Source organism: Osmia bicornis, chromosome 10 (genome assembly GCF_907164935.1).
Source record: "Osmia bicornis bicornis chromosome 10, iOsmBic2.1, whole genome shotgun sequence".
Taxonomy (NCBI): Eukaryota; Metazoa; Arthropoda; class Insecta; order Hymenoptera; family Megachilidae; genus Osmia; species Osmia bicornis.
In genome coordinates this window covers 5462980-5481123 of record NC_060225.1, presented here as the reverse complement: position 1 = coordinate 5481123, position 18144 = coordinate 5462980, and the positions used below count along the sequence as shown (strand labels likewise).

The window sequence follows — 18144 nt, the reverse complement described above, 5'->3', positions numbered from 1 at the left end:
TTTATTTGATCGTCGAGACAGGCAGGCAGCGTAGAAGAGGCCCGTTAGAGTTGGGGAATCAGTATTTTCAGGATTTCTGCATCGCTGACAGAGCGTCCAGGTTCACCGTGGAAATAAAGAAAAATAATCGTAATAGAATACTCGTTTGTTAGCTCTTTCTCCGGTTACTCTGTTTCGTGTCTCTCTGCTTGTACGAACGTTTTCATCGAAATCCAGGGCTACACAGATTACAATTTCTAAGCAACCTTTTCCTCGTCTTTTAACGCGGCTGGTCGCGTGCACGTTCCATCGACAGATTTATTCATCTTCCTTCGAACGAGCTGCAATTTTCTCTAATGTAATCCACTTTCGTTGGCGTTCTCTTAATGGCCGCGAAGAGAAGTTCCTCGAACGTTGCTCGAGGAAGTAGTAAAAGTTCTAATCTAATTCGCCCCCGGAGGAAAGTAATATCGTTGGATCGGTGCCGAGTCCAGTCGATGTCTCGAAACGCAAACCACCTTTCTATCGCACTTTTTCCTCTGATAAGTAATCTCTTCTTTCTTTTTTTTTTTTCGAAAAATTATCGCTCCACGATGAGAAGCGTAACGCTTCTTTCAGAAGAAAGATCGTATCAGTTTTATTAACCTCTTATCGCTCGGATTAATATTTATGAAGATAGGTGTTGCCAAGGTTTAATTAAATCGTACACGATATTAGATTCTATATCGATGATTTTATATATCGTGGAAAGTAAAAGCATCAGAGATACTTCCAGTTATTATCTTCAATTCTCCTGGAAATCTGCTCGATATGATTCACGATAACAATCGTGAGACACAATCACGAAGAAGAAAGGGGAAACGGAAGCATTGTTAGCGATTATTAGCCGCAACGAGCGTTGAAACGTTCCTCTTCGTTTCTGCTCTATTTCTTTTTTTTTCTGCTCTGAAGATCGACGAAGACGTTCGTGCACCGTTATCGGCGCTAAGCGGCAATTAAAAAGCAAACAATTTTTCTAATAACGCAAACTTTTAACCAAACTTTGTGTTAACCTACTGAAGAAATTCTTTTTAATCCTCGTTTGATCTAAGCTTCGCGAATCAACGTCGAAGCGAATCTCCAACGAATCTATTTACCTCGGACTTTAATTATCCCATTATCAATCGGACGAGCCGTAATTGGCTCGTTAACTTCTAACGAAGTCCATCTGTATCCTAGGAGGGTGGTTCTATTCCTCTCGATTCGATCCGAGTGCGTGGAAGCGCTCGTTTTTCTTCATTTTTCTCTAACACTTTTACCTCTTTCTCCCTTTCGTTCCGTGTTTACATTAACAAACGACCATCTGTTCTTTCGTCGAGCTTTGCATTTTATCTAATCATCCAGGCGTTTATAATATCATTTCCCTAGTTTTGTTTATATTGCACTCGTCGTCGCTCGTTGTAACAAGTGTCGATCGATTTTTCACGATCGAATGATACTAATTGCTCATCTGTGTTCCGTCAGAATTTTCGTTTGATTTGTGATAAAATTAGATTGTTAGATCTAATCGGGTTTATATTCCCAGAATATCTCGATTCTATCACTGAACACTTTCAACCGACGATGGTAACGCACGTTCTTTATCGAATATAAACTTAATTGATTTGAGAGAAAGGAAAAGACAGGGTATCAGTTTTGTTACGTTGGTGAGATTTGTTTTGAAGAATTCTCTAATAAGTTTCTCTAATATTATGGTAAATCTTGAAACTTGGCTGTGCAAATTTATCCAAATTGAGTGTCACATCTTCAAATTGAAATAAAACGCAAAGTATGTGGATTTTTTTATGGTTTCTTTATTTTAACACAAAGTCTACTGTATGATATTAATTATCAAAGACAATATTATTTAAATGTCCTCCTCGGTTTTTTCACGAGCCTGATGCGTTTCACCCAATTTTTCATTATATTTTCATACAAGTCGAATTCAGTTTCATTCTTTAGTCAATAGTCTTTGCATTATTGGGATAAGCTTCACTTTCCATAAACCCCATAAAGAAAATCTAATGGTGTTAAATTATCTGATCTTGGTGGCAATTGGTGTCTCCTCCTCGTGAAAAATTACTCGTTCGTTAAATTTGATCAAACGTATCGAGCTCGCGAAAAAAAGCGGAGAAGAACTGTTGAGTGATATTTTCATAAAATAGACTGTATTAAAATAAAGTAACCATACAAAAATCAAATACTTTGTGTTTTATTTCAATTTGAAGATGTGCCACTCAATTTGGATAGCCCTATATTTCTTTTATCCTTTTATTAATATTCTTTCTTAAAAAAGCAAGAGAAATAGATAATAATTAATTACGTTCCAGGAAGGTTGTATTTTCCATCCTCGTTAACCAATGTTTTACAACAGTTCTTTATTCCTTCGTTCTACTCTTCGAGAAGCTTTTCTCTCGACTTTACGATTATAGTGCATTACCCGATCCTTTTCCTCGCTATATAGCCCATAAGTTCTCTATGGGGTTCGTGTGGTGGCCATTATCTAACCAGGAGGAAGAGGTTCCTGTGCTGATCAATCAGGAACTCGATGACAGTGTTAACTCTGTGCTCCATTATGCAGAAAAATGCAATCTCCCTCGATAATTAATCTTCTGGAAAGGAGTTTTTATAAGAAATATAAGAAAATTAAGGACTTTATATTCAAAGGAAAACTCTGAATTTATTTTCCATGAAATTAGAAGATTTTACCTTCATTTCCCCCGAGTTTTACCTTATTCTCGATACCGATTCTATCCGGATACAATGCCCTCGATCTTGTCCGATCCAACGACCAGTCTACGGACGCTGGCAATAGGTTTGATTGGGCTAACAAATTGTCACGCTCGTCTCGAGGAGGAAGAGGCGACGCGTTCAGGCCACTTCTTCGTAATGGTCAATTGTAGGCTGGCGCACTGGAATCGTCCGGGTGCCTAAGTAAATAATAAAATCGTTTCATTCGGCTTACGCGACGTCCCGGACGACACGCATCAATTCCATCAGTCCTTTGTCTCAACTGATCCGAAACGCTTCTTCGAAAGAGATTTCTTCCTCCTTGTTTTACCGTATTCGAAATTGGGGCCTCCAAGTTTCGGTGATCAATTCAATCCGTTCGTTGATACCTCGAGAGATGTGATCCATGTGCAGTGATCTCGTTTCTCGGCATTCGTGTCGTTTATCGTCTCGTTGCACGTGTCGTCGTCGTCGTTAACATCGTTTTTGCTCCGAAGAAAGCGGCTAACCTTGTTGATTACCCGAGTATATCGGCACGTAACGTTATTAATTACACCTCGAAGATGTTGATCGTGTTTTCCGTGATAAAAGAGCGAGGATAATCGAATCTGTCGTCGTTCCTCCATCGATTCGTCGTTTCTATTTTCAGCTCGAACCAAAGAAGTGCCCCGAAGGGTCCCGGGAGACACTCGTTGAAAATCTTTCCTTGCCAAAGATCAAAGAAAAAGCTCCTGTACCTGTATGTAAGATTAAAGATATTTATCTGGAGGCCGAACAGCAAGTGCAATTTACGAGGATAATAAAATAAATAGTATTCGAAGGATCCTCCAGATGAAATTTCGCAAATCGTCCGTATCCAGCCCGAAGATGGAATTGCTCTCGAGGCGGTCGTCGAACGACACCAGGATGTCGACCCTGAAGAGGTCGAGGTCCTTTCGAGCATCGATGAAGCTTATGTCGAAGCTGAAGAGTCACGCGAATCTGCGTTTAAATCGTAACGCCGGTTTCGATTTATCTCCGGTCGCCTCGCGTGATCAACGTTCGAATAAAGGACGAAACAAATTATCCAACGTCGAGGAATCATCCTCGAGTCCTGTCGGTAGCAACACCGAATGCATCACGGAGGAGGGGATACTGGAGGATCCTGAAAGGGATTCGGTGTCGTTGAACGAGCTCGAGTCTCGCAGGATCAGCAAAGAATTGAAAAACAAATTATGCTTGACCGACAGGATAATGAGGAGGAATCGCAAGGATACCGAGAAAAATTCCAAGAAAAACAACGATCCTTTGTCACCGAAGGTGGGACATATTTTTCGATGGAAAAGTAACGAGGAAAATTCAACGATCTCTTGTACGGAGAAAAAGGATGTATCTCGTCCTGACGGAGGACGCGTGTCCTACGAAAATCCTACTTTCTGCTTGGATAGCTCGTTGGACTCGTCCGTGTCGAGTTTCTTATTCGAGCCGGAGAATTCCAGTCAGATTGATATCGAATGCAACGAGGTATCCTTAGAGAATCCTTGTCAGGACACCGTGCTGACTCTGCTGGTGGATTCTCGACGATGTTACGAGAAGGAAAAGGAGAAACGAGAGATCATCGAGACGACGGTGTTCGAAGGGGTGGAGAATTTCGAGTGCAATAAGAACAATCGTCCTTTGTTCAACAGCCCGAAAGCGAGGAGCTTGTCGGTGAACGACGTAATCGTGCAGGAGGACGAAGAGATTGGCAGGAGTTTGGATTTAAACGATTACGAGAGGAATTTCTGTTGCCAGTCCCATCGGGACGACGATTTACCCTCGAAGGGGCGGAAATCGTCGGAGAAAATTAGGAAAACTTCCGTCTGTTCCTCCAAGTCCTGCAGGATCAGGACGGTGGATAATATAACGAACTTTTGGACAAACGCCCGAGGTAGCAGCTTCCGTAATAAGGTCTCGGCGGGGAGAAAGAAGTCGATGAAAGATTCGAGGGATGAATCCATCGGGCAGGATAGGCAACTCGTTACAACTGCTTCTGGATCAAGTACGGCTCATCAGCTTTTTAATTAGTCGGACAAATTTAAATAAATTTCGCTCGTCCGTTTCGTATTTTCCAAATCTTACGGTTTCTAATAAAAGATTGAAATTTCGATGGTCGAAAGTTGAATCTTGCGAAAGAAAATCGAAAGAGGAAAAGCTTGGTAAAACGACGAGAAAGCATTGTTACAAATCCAACAAACGTGTCTCCGCTTTCTTCTTGCATTATGCAACAGTTGCTCACCATAACAAGTTCAACCAACGCGAAGCTTTGTTAAGCTGTTGCAGAAAGCCAGTCCTTGGTAAAATCCCTTTTTTCCCCGTTCACTCTTTTCCCGGTTGCACTTCTTTTATTTATCGTGCACTCGCGTTCCCTCCGATTGCTCTCTTTTCGTTTCCATTTTCTTTCTTTTCTTTTATTCAGTTTCTGTTGTTTGTGTTCATGCAGAGTTGTACTCTTTGCAAGGGATGGAGTTCCTGGAGGGTTTCGGCAAGAAAAAGCAACAACCCCATCAACAATCGAACAGTATTTCGTCAGTGCACATCAATCCCCTATCGGCACAGTCTCTCAACATACATCTGCAGGGTATCTTTTATTTAATTTTTTATTTACCATCTTCCCCTGTTGATTTTTATTAATTTTCTGTTATTTTAACCCTTCAGCAATTATCCAGTGGATGATTCAATTTTTTGCTTTTCATTTTAGACCATTGTTAGTCTAATTATTCAATCATCTCCCTCGTTATTCGAAGATTAATTGTATCTGAACTTAAGTTTAAAAATGTATTTTTATTCGTTTGATGGAAAATTGAAAACAAACGGTGATTGATATATAGGGATACTCAATGGATGCTGGTTTCTAACTTCTCTCCAATATTGTAGAATTCTAAAGAGAAGAATGATTTTTATCGTGCAACGTGTATTCACCGGGGAATTTTTATTTTATTTTTCAGCACTCTTCGTAGCCGTGGAACACGGTCATCTCGACAAAGCCAGAACAATTTTGGAATCGACAGACGTGGATGTGAACAGGTGAGTCGATCGAATGTGTTTCGCACACCTTTTTTTTTCCCGCCCCCGCATTCGTTTTCCAGAGCGTTAGGATACGATTTTCAGATTTGTTTTTCATTTAATTAAGAGACAAAACCAGGCGCGATGCTACAGAAATTGCGAAACTTATTCGAAAACACGAACAACTAGCCAAACAGTGGCTCTCCACGCGTCGTAATGTAGGTTAATTACAGTTGTTAATTAATTTTCTCGCCAGTCCCAGAAAACAAGCCAATTAACAGGGGATTGGACAACGTCAGCTTCGACTTGAAAGTTTCGTAACGGTCTCGAAAGTTCATTGATTCGAATTTTTAATTAGTTACTCAACAAACTTGTACTTTTTACCTCTTCTGCTCGAAATGATGCACTCGCGATCGAATCAGGCTTTCTCAGGTAAACTAATCAAAGAATTTGAAAATTTGGGAATTTTAAAACCTTAGAACCTTAATACATTAAAATTCCAAGAAACCAGGTCTTATTTCATTAAAACAGAATCAACAGACACGCGTTATTAACCCTTTAGATTATTTCTTGTATACTAATCATAATTAAATAAAAGTGATCAACGCATATTACTAATTACACACCACATGTTATCACGTTATAATGATACGTAAAAACACTGAAAAAGAAATGAAAAAATAAACTGAGAAATGAAATGGAATAAAAAGAAAAGTAATAGGTTCAAGCTTAGAATCCTCAGCAATCAAATGGTTAACCATCAAATGGCGCAATAAAGGCGGAGAACGAGGCGGGTGTATACGATGGAGCATAAATTTTCATTTACCGTCGGGCTTGATTCTGTTAGCACGCGTTAATTGGCGTTCGATGTGACGATCGCTGCCGAGACAAAGCCCTATACGCATTTCGACCTGTTACACAGCTTCTACATTGTAATCGTATCGATCGCTGACCGAAGGCTCGTTGGATTGCCAACGATAATTAGGTTTCCTCGAGTAGATGGACACCATAGACACAGATATTCCACAACATCGCCGACACTGGCGAGCTTTGATTAAACATATAATTCACTTAAACTATCATTTTCTTCGTGTCAAAGAAATAATACTTTATTTCGAAGAAGAAAATTTACAGCATTGAATTTTCCTTCTGAAAAGTTGTTTTTTTCATAATTGGAAAATATGAGAGGACATTGTGCGGTAACAAGAAAATATCGAAGCCAAGATTTTCTTTCTTTTCAACTGAAACGAAGATAAAAGAGCAACCAGTGTTTCAGTGAGGAAGTCGAGGAAAAAATGAAAATAAGACGTGTTTCTTGATAAAGGAAATCTGACTGCTATTTTTCATTTCATAGGGAAGTAAAAATCGATCCTGGATTTGGATAATATGGTTCGGTGAATCGACATCTGCGTTGCAACCGGTGCAAATACAAGCCCTGCCTCGTGATCGTCGTTGAATGTCCATTCGGTGCAACAATAATCCGTTTATCCACTTCTCTCGTTTTGCTAATGGCAGTTCGCGAAAGCGCGTTTATGCAAGAACGAAATTGATGCCGATTACCTCGGTTTGTTTTTCATGGATAGACGAACGCGTCCTCGAGAACAGTTCCGCTTGTACAGTGGATGCGTCAGTTTTTCTCTGTCTTCATGCGATAAATTTTCATTTCCAGCGTGAACAGCGACGGTTTGTCACCCTTGGACGTGGCGGTGCTCAGCAACAATAGGCCCCTTGCAAAAATGCTGGTCGCATTTGGTGCACAAGAAGGCAATCAATGTAAGTATTCTATTTAAAAAATATCGGTTTATCGTCTTCGATCTTGTATCTCCGATCGAAACGAGGGAACCGAAAAGAGCAGCGGAATTTCATTCAGGAACTCGGTTCTTTGATAAACAGTGATACACATTGAAGGTATTCCGATCGATACCTTTTCGTTTTGTAAAACAATAGTCCCGCAAATTTTCCCATTGTCTACTGGGAGTGTGAAAACACGCGAAAATAGGTTGACGAATGGGCGAACGTCAGCAATTTTTTATTCCCATCCAGGGTATAATTGCACGAAACACTGATTTGCTTTTCACGGTGGAACGAAAAATATGGATTCCTCGTATGAGGCTTTCATTACATTCGGTGCAGTGTTTCAAAAGCTTCGTGCCAGTTTCGGGTAGCTTGAATAAAGGGAAAAAAATTGAATGGAATTTGGAATTCCAATTCTTTTTTAATTTTTTTGTGATGAGGTTGGGAGACATAAGTTGTCCCTGCGGGCAAATACTCGCTTATCAACCAATAAAAATTATCTTGGCGTTTCCGACATGAATATAACTATTTGAAGATATGAGCGGGGAGCAGAAAAATTTTCGAAAAACCAGTTAACAGAGTAATCGGAGTAGGAAAATAAATGGAATATCGAATTCCAGTAAGGGTTGCAATTATTAACTCTCGGATGGCGGACCATGGAGAGAGCCCCGATTTTAATATTCTTTTATATGTTTCGTAAATTTGGGTCACGTTTGATTCAAACTTCGCTGTTCAAGAATTGATATTAAATTAACGACTAATTATAAGAAAAAAGCGATCAGAATAATTAAGTATGAAGCAATTAAAAAAGTTATCAAAAGCTGCAATTCTGCTCCAAATGAACAAAGACGGACTGATTAACGATAGCTGGAATATTTATGATTTTATAATTGATCAGACATCGCGAATCGAGTCCAATTTGCATAACAGTAGTCGGATGTGAATAGATTGGTATTATCAATCGTGTCTGCGGTTAAATCGATCGTTAACGTTGATATTACGAGATGTAACTACGAAGATCTCATATTAAGCCAGTGTTCGATGCAATTAGGAGTATGATCCTTGGGAAGGTAACTGGAAAGCTACTGATCCATGGATTATAATTCTGTTACATCAAATTTCCGTCTTCGATTCAAGAATATAATTTCAATAATAATGATTTATGCTGGCGTTAAAGTCACTGGAATTAAAATCCTCCTTTTTCCATTAAATAAAAAAGAAAATCAAATTTTTAAGTCTGGATCGAATAAAATTCTGATGGTTTTTAATTTTTCAACGATCGTCTGGTTAATCTTTCGAATCGTATTTCTCGCGGAAAGCAAGGCGTAAGTCGTAAAATAATCCGCTGGAAGATAAAGTGTCTGGATAGAAAGTGGAAATCGATATCTCCGATGTGGACACAATTGCGGTGAAACGGATCCGCGATACATAACTGGCCATTCTGTCCGGAATTCATCATAGATTTTGCATTCATAAGCATCGAGAACAGTTGAATCGAATTCAATTATCTGAACGATTTTTCCTCCGCTCAAAACCACGCTGATTCGTGCAAATCACTCTTTCAATTCCATTCTGAATTTCGTTGCTCCTTTTCCACGTGATTTCTACGTCCCTTATTAAACTATATTGGTGATAAAAACGTAAAAGGAATAATTAATCAGTCATTTAATTAGGAGCCATTTATTTATTAAAAAAATGATTTTATTGCTACAGTCAAGTCTCCGGAGTCCCTGGGCAGTCATTTGGCGTCGTTGCTGTCGGAAGCGGAACACAGAGTTCAAGAACTCGGTGGGAGTACTTCCGGTAGCGGTGGGACCACCCTGTTGGAGCCACCGAGCAGCCATAGATCAAGTTTTTCGTCTCAGCACAACAATCTGACGGGATGCGGCGGTAGCGCGGAGGACAAGCAACTTGCTCAATGGGAAAGAAGAGCTAGAGCTCTGAGAAAGATGCTTCTTGGATTCGATCAAGCGAGTAAGTCCCATCGACGAACATTTATACCGTTGAAAACAATGAAATCGTTTGAAATTGAGACGTTCTCTTAATTTGTTGTCTTAGGGCCACCAGATATGCCGTTCCTAGTGGCAGTCGACGTGACAGGAACAAATTCTGTAACAGTAAGGTTCCAGGAACCGGATTCTCACGATTCACCGATCTGCACCAAGTTCAAGGTACAATGGAGCAGTAAGGAAGACTTCTCGGTGATCTGTGGAGAAAGAGAGGTCCTGGACATGAAGCAAAGAGAGTGCAGGATCGACGACCTGATGCAGGGACAGAAATATTATTTTCGAGCTGCTGCTGGCAATCTGAAGGGTTACAGCAGGTTCAGGAACTCGACACCTGCCCACGTTACGCCTAGCAGTACGATCATTGTTCATTATTACATCTATTGAGCTTAGAATAACCGAGAAATGTTAGGAGTAAATAATCAATTCGATTCATATTTAGGTCGAGTCTAAATTTATTCGTTGAAACGAAGTTAATTTCGTAACTGGCACTTGCTCATAGATTAATCGTTGTGTCGGAATTGATTTATTATTAGACCCGTGGAAAGTGTGAACGTTTCCGAGACAGAGAATGATCGATTCCAGGTTGGAGGGACATCGATGGCCGAGTGCCAAGATTCGCCGGCCGATTGGAACAATTGAACACTCTGTTCACGGACATAAGGCGACCGGAGTACACTCAAGAGACGCCGGCTGTACAGCGGCGTAATCACAAGAAAAAGACGACGATAAAGCAGCTGTTCACGGCGACCAGTAAGTTTCAGAAGAATCTCAGACGCGGAGTTTTCCTCGCTTGCTTGCTATACCACGAAGACAAGGTGCTCGTGACGAACGAGGATTTTTTGCCTGTGATCGAAGTTGACGAGACTTATCCTAGCTGTATTTACAACGATTTCCATTGGCTGATGAAGGTTGCTTGCACCTGGGACGACGTTAAGACCCTCCGTCAGGACATGGAGAAAAGTCACAGCAGCTCGACGAATCATTTCAGGATAAAATTGTTGCAGGCAGCTGCGCAAATGCAGGTTTGTCTTTCTATGCGATTAATAATACATTCATTTTTTCTTCAATTTATATCCATTGTTAAGAGTAACAATTAATTTTTCTTTTGCGATCCTCGTAGGCAGCACTGTGCATACAGGATCTTGGACAACTGTACCACAAACCTATCAGAGACGTCCAAGGGACCCTGGTCTTCTCTACGGTGAATTACATAAAATCCCCGAAACTGATCTCAGTACTGAACAGCAGATGGTTACCTCTCAGCAAAGTCACAAAGAAAGTCATACCTCACGAAGACAGCAACGTAGCGGATATTTTAATAGCCAGTATACAGGAACAGATGACCTATCATCAAGTTAGCAGTATTAAACTATCAAAGGGACTTTACCTTGGCTACTTAAAAATGCAAAGTAGCGTGGATCTCATTCAGGTGGTGGTGCCAGCAAAATCGCCTAACGTTTTGCCACATTGTAAAATCCGTGACAATCCTCACGTTTCTGCGTAAGTGTCACTTCAGAGGAGATAATATTTTTCTATATATTAACGATAGATTCTTATCTCTTGGTTCATTCCAGAGAGGAATGGGATTATCTTAAAAGGATAACTCGTATGTACGCGTCGGACGTTTCTGTGAAAGATCCCGAAGAAAAGGAGAACGTGACCAATGAATTGCAAGGCACCGAGCAACAAAAATTGTTCGTTGAATTAGTGTCTGCTACCGCGAGGAGATTGTTCAATTACATGGAAATCAATCCTGAAGATTCGTTGATCCATCGACTATACGATGCCGAGGTTATCGATTTGACACACGATGTGTCCTTTCTGATCGCTGTGCCACCCGCTGAGACAGCCTGTTGCGTACCTGGAACCAGAGAAATCCTCCTTCAACGCGGTGATCTTCTATCGTTGCCCATCCAAGTGTTCGAAATGGTTCATTTGAACACGTATCAGAGGGACGTGATCAGCAGATACTCGAGATTGAGTTGTATCTTAGAGCTCGATACCGCGCAAGCACAGCACAACCACAGAGAAGCATTCAGTTCATTGGAATTGAGCGTAGCAAAGGATAAGTTGGCGAGGTTGCAAGATCTTCAGACCCAAGTGAATACAGTGTGGAAGGGTGCCAGGTGGCTCATAGACGTGATCACTTTTGCGAGGGATCGTGGATCTTCGCAGCAAAGCGTAAGTAATATTGATTGGAAATTTAATCGGCTGTCGAGCGTCTTCGTTACCTAGAAGCTGATCAATGATTTTAGGCCGCGTCGCAAACCGTTGGAATTTCAATGAAGCACCTGCTCAGCCTCGACAGGAACAAAAGCAACAGTAATAGCAACAGTCTGAAGAGAAGTTTGCTACAGTTACCTCCTCGCGATCCGAAGCTCGTGAAATCAAGTCCAGGTAGAGGCAGCTGGCCAGGACCTAACGTTGCGAACTCTTCCTCGAATCTGCTTACGACTGAGTTCAGTAAAAGCGAGCAACAATTGCCCAGCGGTCAGTACGTTCGCAAAGGTAGCAACACCTCGAACGTGTCGACCGGTTCGGAACCTCCGAAATCCTCTATACCCATGAGCAGCACGAGCAACCTGAGCAACACGACCAGCGGTGGCAGCAACAATCATCTGGTACCGTTGCAAAACAGCAGGCTACCGCCTTCTAAATCCGAGGACACTTTGATCCTAACGAAATACAAACACAGCCCCAGAAATAGGTCGGCCACGATCACCTCCGCGTCAGCAAGCACCAGTCCTTTGCTCAGCATAAAGCCCATGATCTATGGTGGCTCGCTTCTGAGCGTATCAACGGCCATGACAAACACCACTAGTCTCCTAAGCGTCAGCAACACTAATTCCGACAGTTTGCACTCGCTAAGCAGCGACGAATACTCGACGCCAAATTCGAGCGTTTGTATAAAGAGCAGCCACGCGAAAAGTAAATCGACGAAACCCACCGCCAGTGTCGCAGCAATGGCGACTGGATCTCTTGAGAGCCAGTTGGAGGAGGAAAAGGACGAGGCTACGATGATGCCTGCTCCTTTACCTGGTATTCTTCAGGTAATCATTAAACCGCGTGTGTAATTTAAGCAAAAAAGATATTTTTAAACTTTGTAACTAATGGGGTTGGTCTGGTAGGGTGAGTTAAAAATTGTGATATAAAAAGAAACAGCGTGGTAAATGTATTTTAGAATATACTTAAAAGTACATAATGATTTTTAACTCACCCTGTATGGTGTATTTTTACAAGAAAACATCCTATTTACAGTTGCTTCCTATTAGATGAGAGATCATATTTTGCGCAAGCTTTCGTAGATTAAACACGTTTACTTTGATTCTGATCACAAAGCTTGTCACCACTCGAGTGCCACCCCATTGAGTTTAAATAATATTTTTCCTTGTAGGGAACACAAGTCTAACCCGATTGTAGTTAAAAACAGCTCACTCTTGGTCTTCTAGTGCAGACCGATGTAGCAGACATACGAGTAAGCCGTCACAACCGCTAAATCTTCAGTGCTTGTGTTTCGCTTTCAAAATAACGCTTTACGTGTATCATCGATCTGGTTGAGCATGGAATTCATGAAAAATTTCAAATTATATAATACATACACATACGAGTTTCTGTAAGCTCATGTGTAGAATTAAGAAAAATTGATTGCACACGATGTACTCTGTGTCTATTTGTCACTTTCAATTATTCTTTTAGTCTCGTCTTCTTGTTAGCAAGTTCACCACTAATTTCCATTTTATTTATTGTTAATTCATTGATAACAGCCAGCTGTATCGAGCAACGTGCTGTCGCTGCCCTGCCAACTGAATGTCACTGCAAACGCTGATTTTTACAACAGATAATTTCTATATTCGTCCTATCGATCGTAGTCTGACAAACGTTCTAACAAGAGAATCCGATGTCTTTTCAGGTTTACGCGGCCTACGAGACTGGCCTGGCTTCCGGAACCAGCCTAAAATTGCACGTGACACCGAGAACCACGGCCAGAGAAGTGGTGAACCTGGTCGTGAAGCAGCTTAACATGGCTGTGGTTCTGAAAGGGCAAGAAGGTCCCATTTATACAGCCGACGAGCTGCCGAATTTCTGTTTGGTCGCCGTGATCGGTGCCAGGGAGCGTTGCCTCAGGGACGACTTCAAGTTACTTCAACTTCAAAATCCTTGGAAGAAAGGCAGGCTGTACGTGAGGCAGAAACAAGACGTCCTTGCGGCTCTCGAGCACAGTAGCAAACACACCGCGTATTTATAGCATAAGTAAGGAATGAAAGAGACCGGATACGATTAGATAAAAAAGGGATCTCGATGAAACAAAATCCCTATCAGTATAAGAAACTCCGTCTCGTATATAATTGGCAATAGTAGCGAAAGATTGATTCACTTCAACGCGTCTCTGTTACCTGTGATATCTTTCTGATTAGACTTTGTCAATTTTTATTTCATGTTCAAATAGAAGAAACGATTAGTTGATAATTTACCAGGTATAGAACGCGTTGAGGTGTACGTAAATGGCTACAAGAGAAACCTTCGGTTATACCTCTCGAGGCTCTAAGTAAATTACAGGTAATTAATTAGACGAATGAAAGAGAAGAGCGACAGGTCGTCCGATGGACCGGGATTAAAATTGTATTTAGCTGACCCGTACATTCCAACCGAGTTTACGATTCGACTACGACCTAAGTAGATTGTAAAGGAATGAATAATACTCAAGGTAATATTGTACTGTTATATTTTAGCTACCGATCTCAGTGTTTTAATCGATATACGCGTCACCGAGTGTAAAATGCGTCAAATGCTTAAAAGATCTCGTTCGTATCAATTGTATATTCAAAGTGTCCAAGCTGTTATCAATTTATCTTCGCGATCAGACAAGGTATTACCGTACGAAGAGCTTGGACATTTCGAACGGACCGAGAGCAGAGGCGTGTACGAACATAGGGAAGATTTTGTATTTATATTTTTAAATTCATGTAAACGCGTAGGATGCGATTTATTTTTTAAATCGATGTTCTGCTAACATCGTTCTGTTCTCAACGAGATACGCGAGGAGATTCTGGTACGTTTGTCTTTCGATGGGAACAATTGAAGGATTCTGCGGAATTAACCGAGGATCACCTCGAGGTGCTTAACTTTAGAGGATATAAAAGAATGAGGAATGGAATGTTAGAGAGTGAAGAAACGTGATCCAGACGAAAAAGAGGCTTTATAGACTGTTGCGTAGTTAATGAGAGTATTACTATCGTTAATTAAGATTTTTATTCTCGTTGAGATTAACCGTGACTGCATTTGAAACGTAAAGCGAGCGTTTTACTTACGTCCATTCTCGATAGGCAAAGAATTTGGTGTGTATATTTTATTATAGGTGATCGTTCGCTCTCTTTCGTGTTCTCTGAATTCAATTCTACTATTCTCTGTTCGCTTACAATGCAAGGATTGTATACTTTAGTTTCCTGTTTTAGCTCTGTTTCAAAGTCGACGACGTTCTTGGTAGAATTACAAACACTTCCTGAAATCGTGGCTTGGACGATGCATTGGTGATAAATTAAGTGCAGAGTGGATTGTAAAAACACACCATAAACGCATGGTACCACTGTCCAGTAATTGAAAGTTTTGTAATTATGATCGAAGCTTCAGAGAACAAGAAAAGGTAGGCAAATTTTTAAATCAGAGCTTGATTTACCATTGAGAAACGTATTTTAGGTATGCTAATTTATCCATATTGGCTCGTCGCACGCTGCAATTGAAATCGATAGGAACGTTAAGATCCGTCCTTGTGAATCTTCAAAATTTAGGTCAGATCGAACAGTGGTATCGTGCATCGTGGGGAGGGGGCCAGCTAAGTTCAAACGAGAATATACGATGCACATATTTTTTTATCGAGAAAACAAAAGAGAGGGAGAGACAAGAGAAGTGATTTTTTCTATATTTTACCAGAATGTGTACTGATCGACGAGAGAAACGCGATCGGTGCGCATTTTCATGGAAAAATAAAAATGTTGATCTGCGTATCAAGCAGAGAGGAGACTAACGAAGAGAGAAAGAGAGAGAGAGAGATTGAGAGAGAACAAGTTTGTAGAATGAAAGCGCAAGAAGAAATCTTAACAAAACGCTAGAAAATTTATTAGCTCTACCTGAGTGTTTATCGATGTTGAGTGTAAAATAATCATTAGCAGTTAAGTGTTACTATTTGGAAGGAAAAACGAACACTGTGTGAGACACGAGAAATCCAGATTTTCATCCTTAGACAGGTGTTTCGATATGGACGAGGAAAACGAACGAGGAGAATGAACTATTTGTAAATATTCGAAGAAGTCTATGTATGTATAAAATATAAATGAGAATTATCGAAAGGAGATGGATTACTTATTTCGTCGACAATACAACGACACGGAAGAAACATACAAGACAATCTCCTGGAATAAAATAATTTCAACTTCTTCGAGGGATCATTTTCAAAGAGTAGATCATCTTTAAAAAATTCATCCTCCTTTCTCACAAGATTGATCTGTTTGTTACCCTACTTGGTCTCGATCTCAGAGTCTTTTTGTAGGTTTTAGTTCGTTAGCCGGAGCTCGGCGTAATTCTCGTGGAGAGGAGAAACGAACCCGGACCCTCACGACCGAGAATCCCGGTGACCCACTTCCGTCTTCTTTCTCGCCTCATCTCGTCGAGCCACCTACTCCTTATTTATCCCCCACCTTGTGTAACTCTACGCTCGTCTCTTCCGGCTAGCTCCAAGAGGAGATCACCGGTAATGAAAAACTGCGCTAGGCCATCCCTCTTCGAAGATTAATGTTCATCTTTGGTCACGTTTCATTCCTACGATCACGAATCAATTTTCCAATAACAGTTTCATCGATAACAGATCTAAGAAAATAATTGGAAGCTTAGAAAAATCGATATTTCAATTGACAAATTTTTGGAAAAAAATCCCTCGATAAAATTTATCATTTAAAATAAGAAACTGTAAACCAATTTTAATAGTTCCAGTGTTAATCATCGCTAGCGACTGAACCGGAAGTCATCTCGAGTTCTCTAAGCTCCATTCGTCTTTCCATAAAATACATCAAAATGTCGCATCTCTTGTTCCATCTAGTAATTACAATTCACGTAACATTGTACTATCACAGTGATATAATACTAGTAATTACATCGCCTCTAGGTAAATTTGCTTTTGTGGGTGCATATACAGTTAATAGTCATTGTCAGGAGGACGGAGGCTGACGCGGTGATTGGTTGACCCGCAGTCCGGATTCGCCCTCCGCTGACCCCGTTGTTAACTGACCCACTGACGATACTGATAGCGGGATACCGTGTGCTCGGTTCACCTCTTACATTCTTCAACTAAACAAATAATCGAAGAAATTCGTCGAAGGAAATTTTTAAACGGAAATTCTGAAACGAGGGAGGTGCATTTAATAATCCGCTTGAAATTGAAACTTTTCCCCTGGTGAACGTAATAATCTGTTTTCAATAATTTTAGGTTGAACGTAGTGGAAGTTTATAGAAGCACCGGTTAGCCTAGTTTCCCAACAGGATCGCTAATAACAAAGAGCCACGATCTCGGCTGACAAAAATCCATCCGGACGCATCTGGGATCCCTGTTCACGCGTCTCTCGATCGGTCCCACGATTGCAAAAGACGCTTGCATTGTGCTGGAAATTGCTCCGTAGCCTGTCACGAGAGCCAGATTGCCGTAATAATTTGATTGATATTCGCTCTCCTTCTCCTCCGGGAAACGCTCGGAGGATTAAAATCGAGCATACCGGTCACGGCTTCTGTTGCGACAAGGATGGCTGAGTAGTTGAGCAAATCCTAGGAGATCGAGAAACGAACGTTGTAAATTATTTCGAATGATTCATGGATGTTTCCTTGCCTCTTTGGAAGAATTTAAAAAAGACTCCAAGAAGTCGAAGAACAAAGTGGAGGACGCTGAGATAACAGGAAACACGGTATGAGATTAACCAGTAGGTCAACTGGTAGAACGAGGCTAGAGACTCGTTGCAAATCCGGTGTCAATGAGATCGATTCACCCGAGTCTCAAGTCGCTCTAGTTATTGACAGGGAACTGGATCGTCTGGTTCTTTCCCGATGACGTCCTCCTGCGACCACCGTAACCGTACCAACGTCAGGGGAACTTGGAACGTGTAACAAGAAAGGATATCCACTCTCCTATGTACGGAAGCTTCGGTTCTACATTCAGTTTTAATCCTAACTCGTTTCATTTACTTTGTTAATCAGCCTTCCATTAAGGGAGGATTGCGTTAATTGGACCACTGTTCTAGTTTAAGAGATTAATGAGATATAAAAATTAGAGTTTGAGTTAATTTCTAAATTTTATTTTTTTTTTGTAGAATGATGGAGTTTCAATGTTCCATTGTGTAGACGTTGATAGAAAAAGGGTCGTCGTGGGAGATCCGGTACCGGGAAGCCGACGATCGGCACGGGGCTGGATTTTACACGGATCTTTAAGGCTCTCGTGCACGTGTACCAGCTGGATTGCGAAAGAATTATACGGGGCACAAGGTCCGGCCGTTCGCCGGTCGAATTTTTACCGATCGAAGGTTAGGTTTCGCAGTTGGGTCCGCGTACCGAT

General features: G+C 41.0%; 1 protein-coding gene across 12 annotated transcripts in view; it reads left to right on the top strand.

Annotated features, from left to right (window-relative positions):
• The window catches only part of LOC114877233 (ankyrin repeat and fibronectin type-III domain-containing protein 1), a 76678-nt gene extending 60780 nt beyond the window's left edge, over positions 1 to 15898 (top strand). For 5 of the 12 annotated variants that reach the window (XM_029189543.2, XM_029189541.2, XM_029189542.2 and 2 more), the window contains 10 exons: positions 5189 to 5326; positions 5694 to 5772; positions 7421 to 7524; positions 9259 to 9519; positions 9604 to 9906; positions 10137 to 10576; positions 10675 to 11054; positions 11129 to 11735; positions 11810 to 12604; positions 13465 to 15898. In XM_029189543.2, the coding sequence (XP_029045376.1) occupies positions 5189 to 5326; positions 5694 to 5772; positions 7421 to 7524; positions 9259 to 9519; positions 9604 to 9906; positions 10137 to 10576; positions 10675 to 11054; positions 11129 to 11735; positions 11810 to 12604; positions 13465 to 13800 (3443 nt within the window). In that variant the 3' untranslated portion in view covers positions 13801 to 15898. Of the gene's footprint in view, positions 1 to 3376; positions 4748 to 5188; positions 5327 to 5693; positions 5773 to 7420; positions 7525 to 9258; positions 9520 to 9603; positions 9907 to 10136; positions 10577 to 10674; positions 11055 to 11128; positions 11736 to 11809; positions 12605 to 12948; positions 13030 to 13464 lie in introns of all 12 variants that reach the window. The other 7 variants (XR_006829736.1, XR_006829734.1, XR_006829735.1 and 4 more) reach the window with 7 other exon arrangements.
• Positions 15899 to 18144: the final 2246 nt, after the last annotated feature.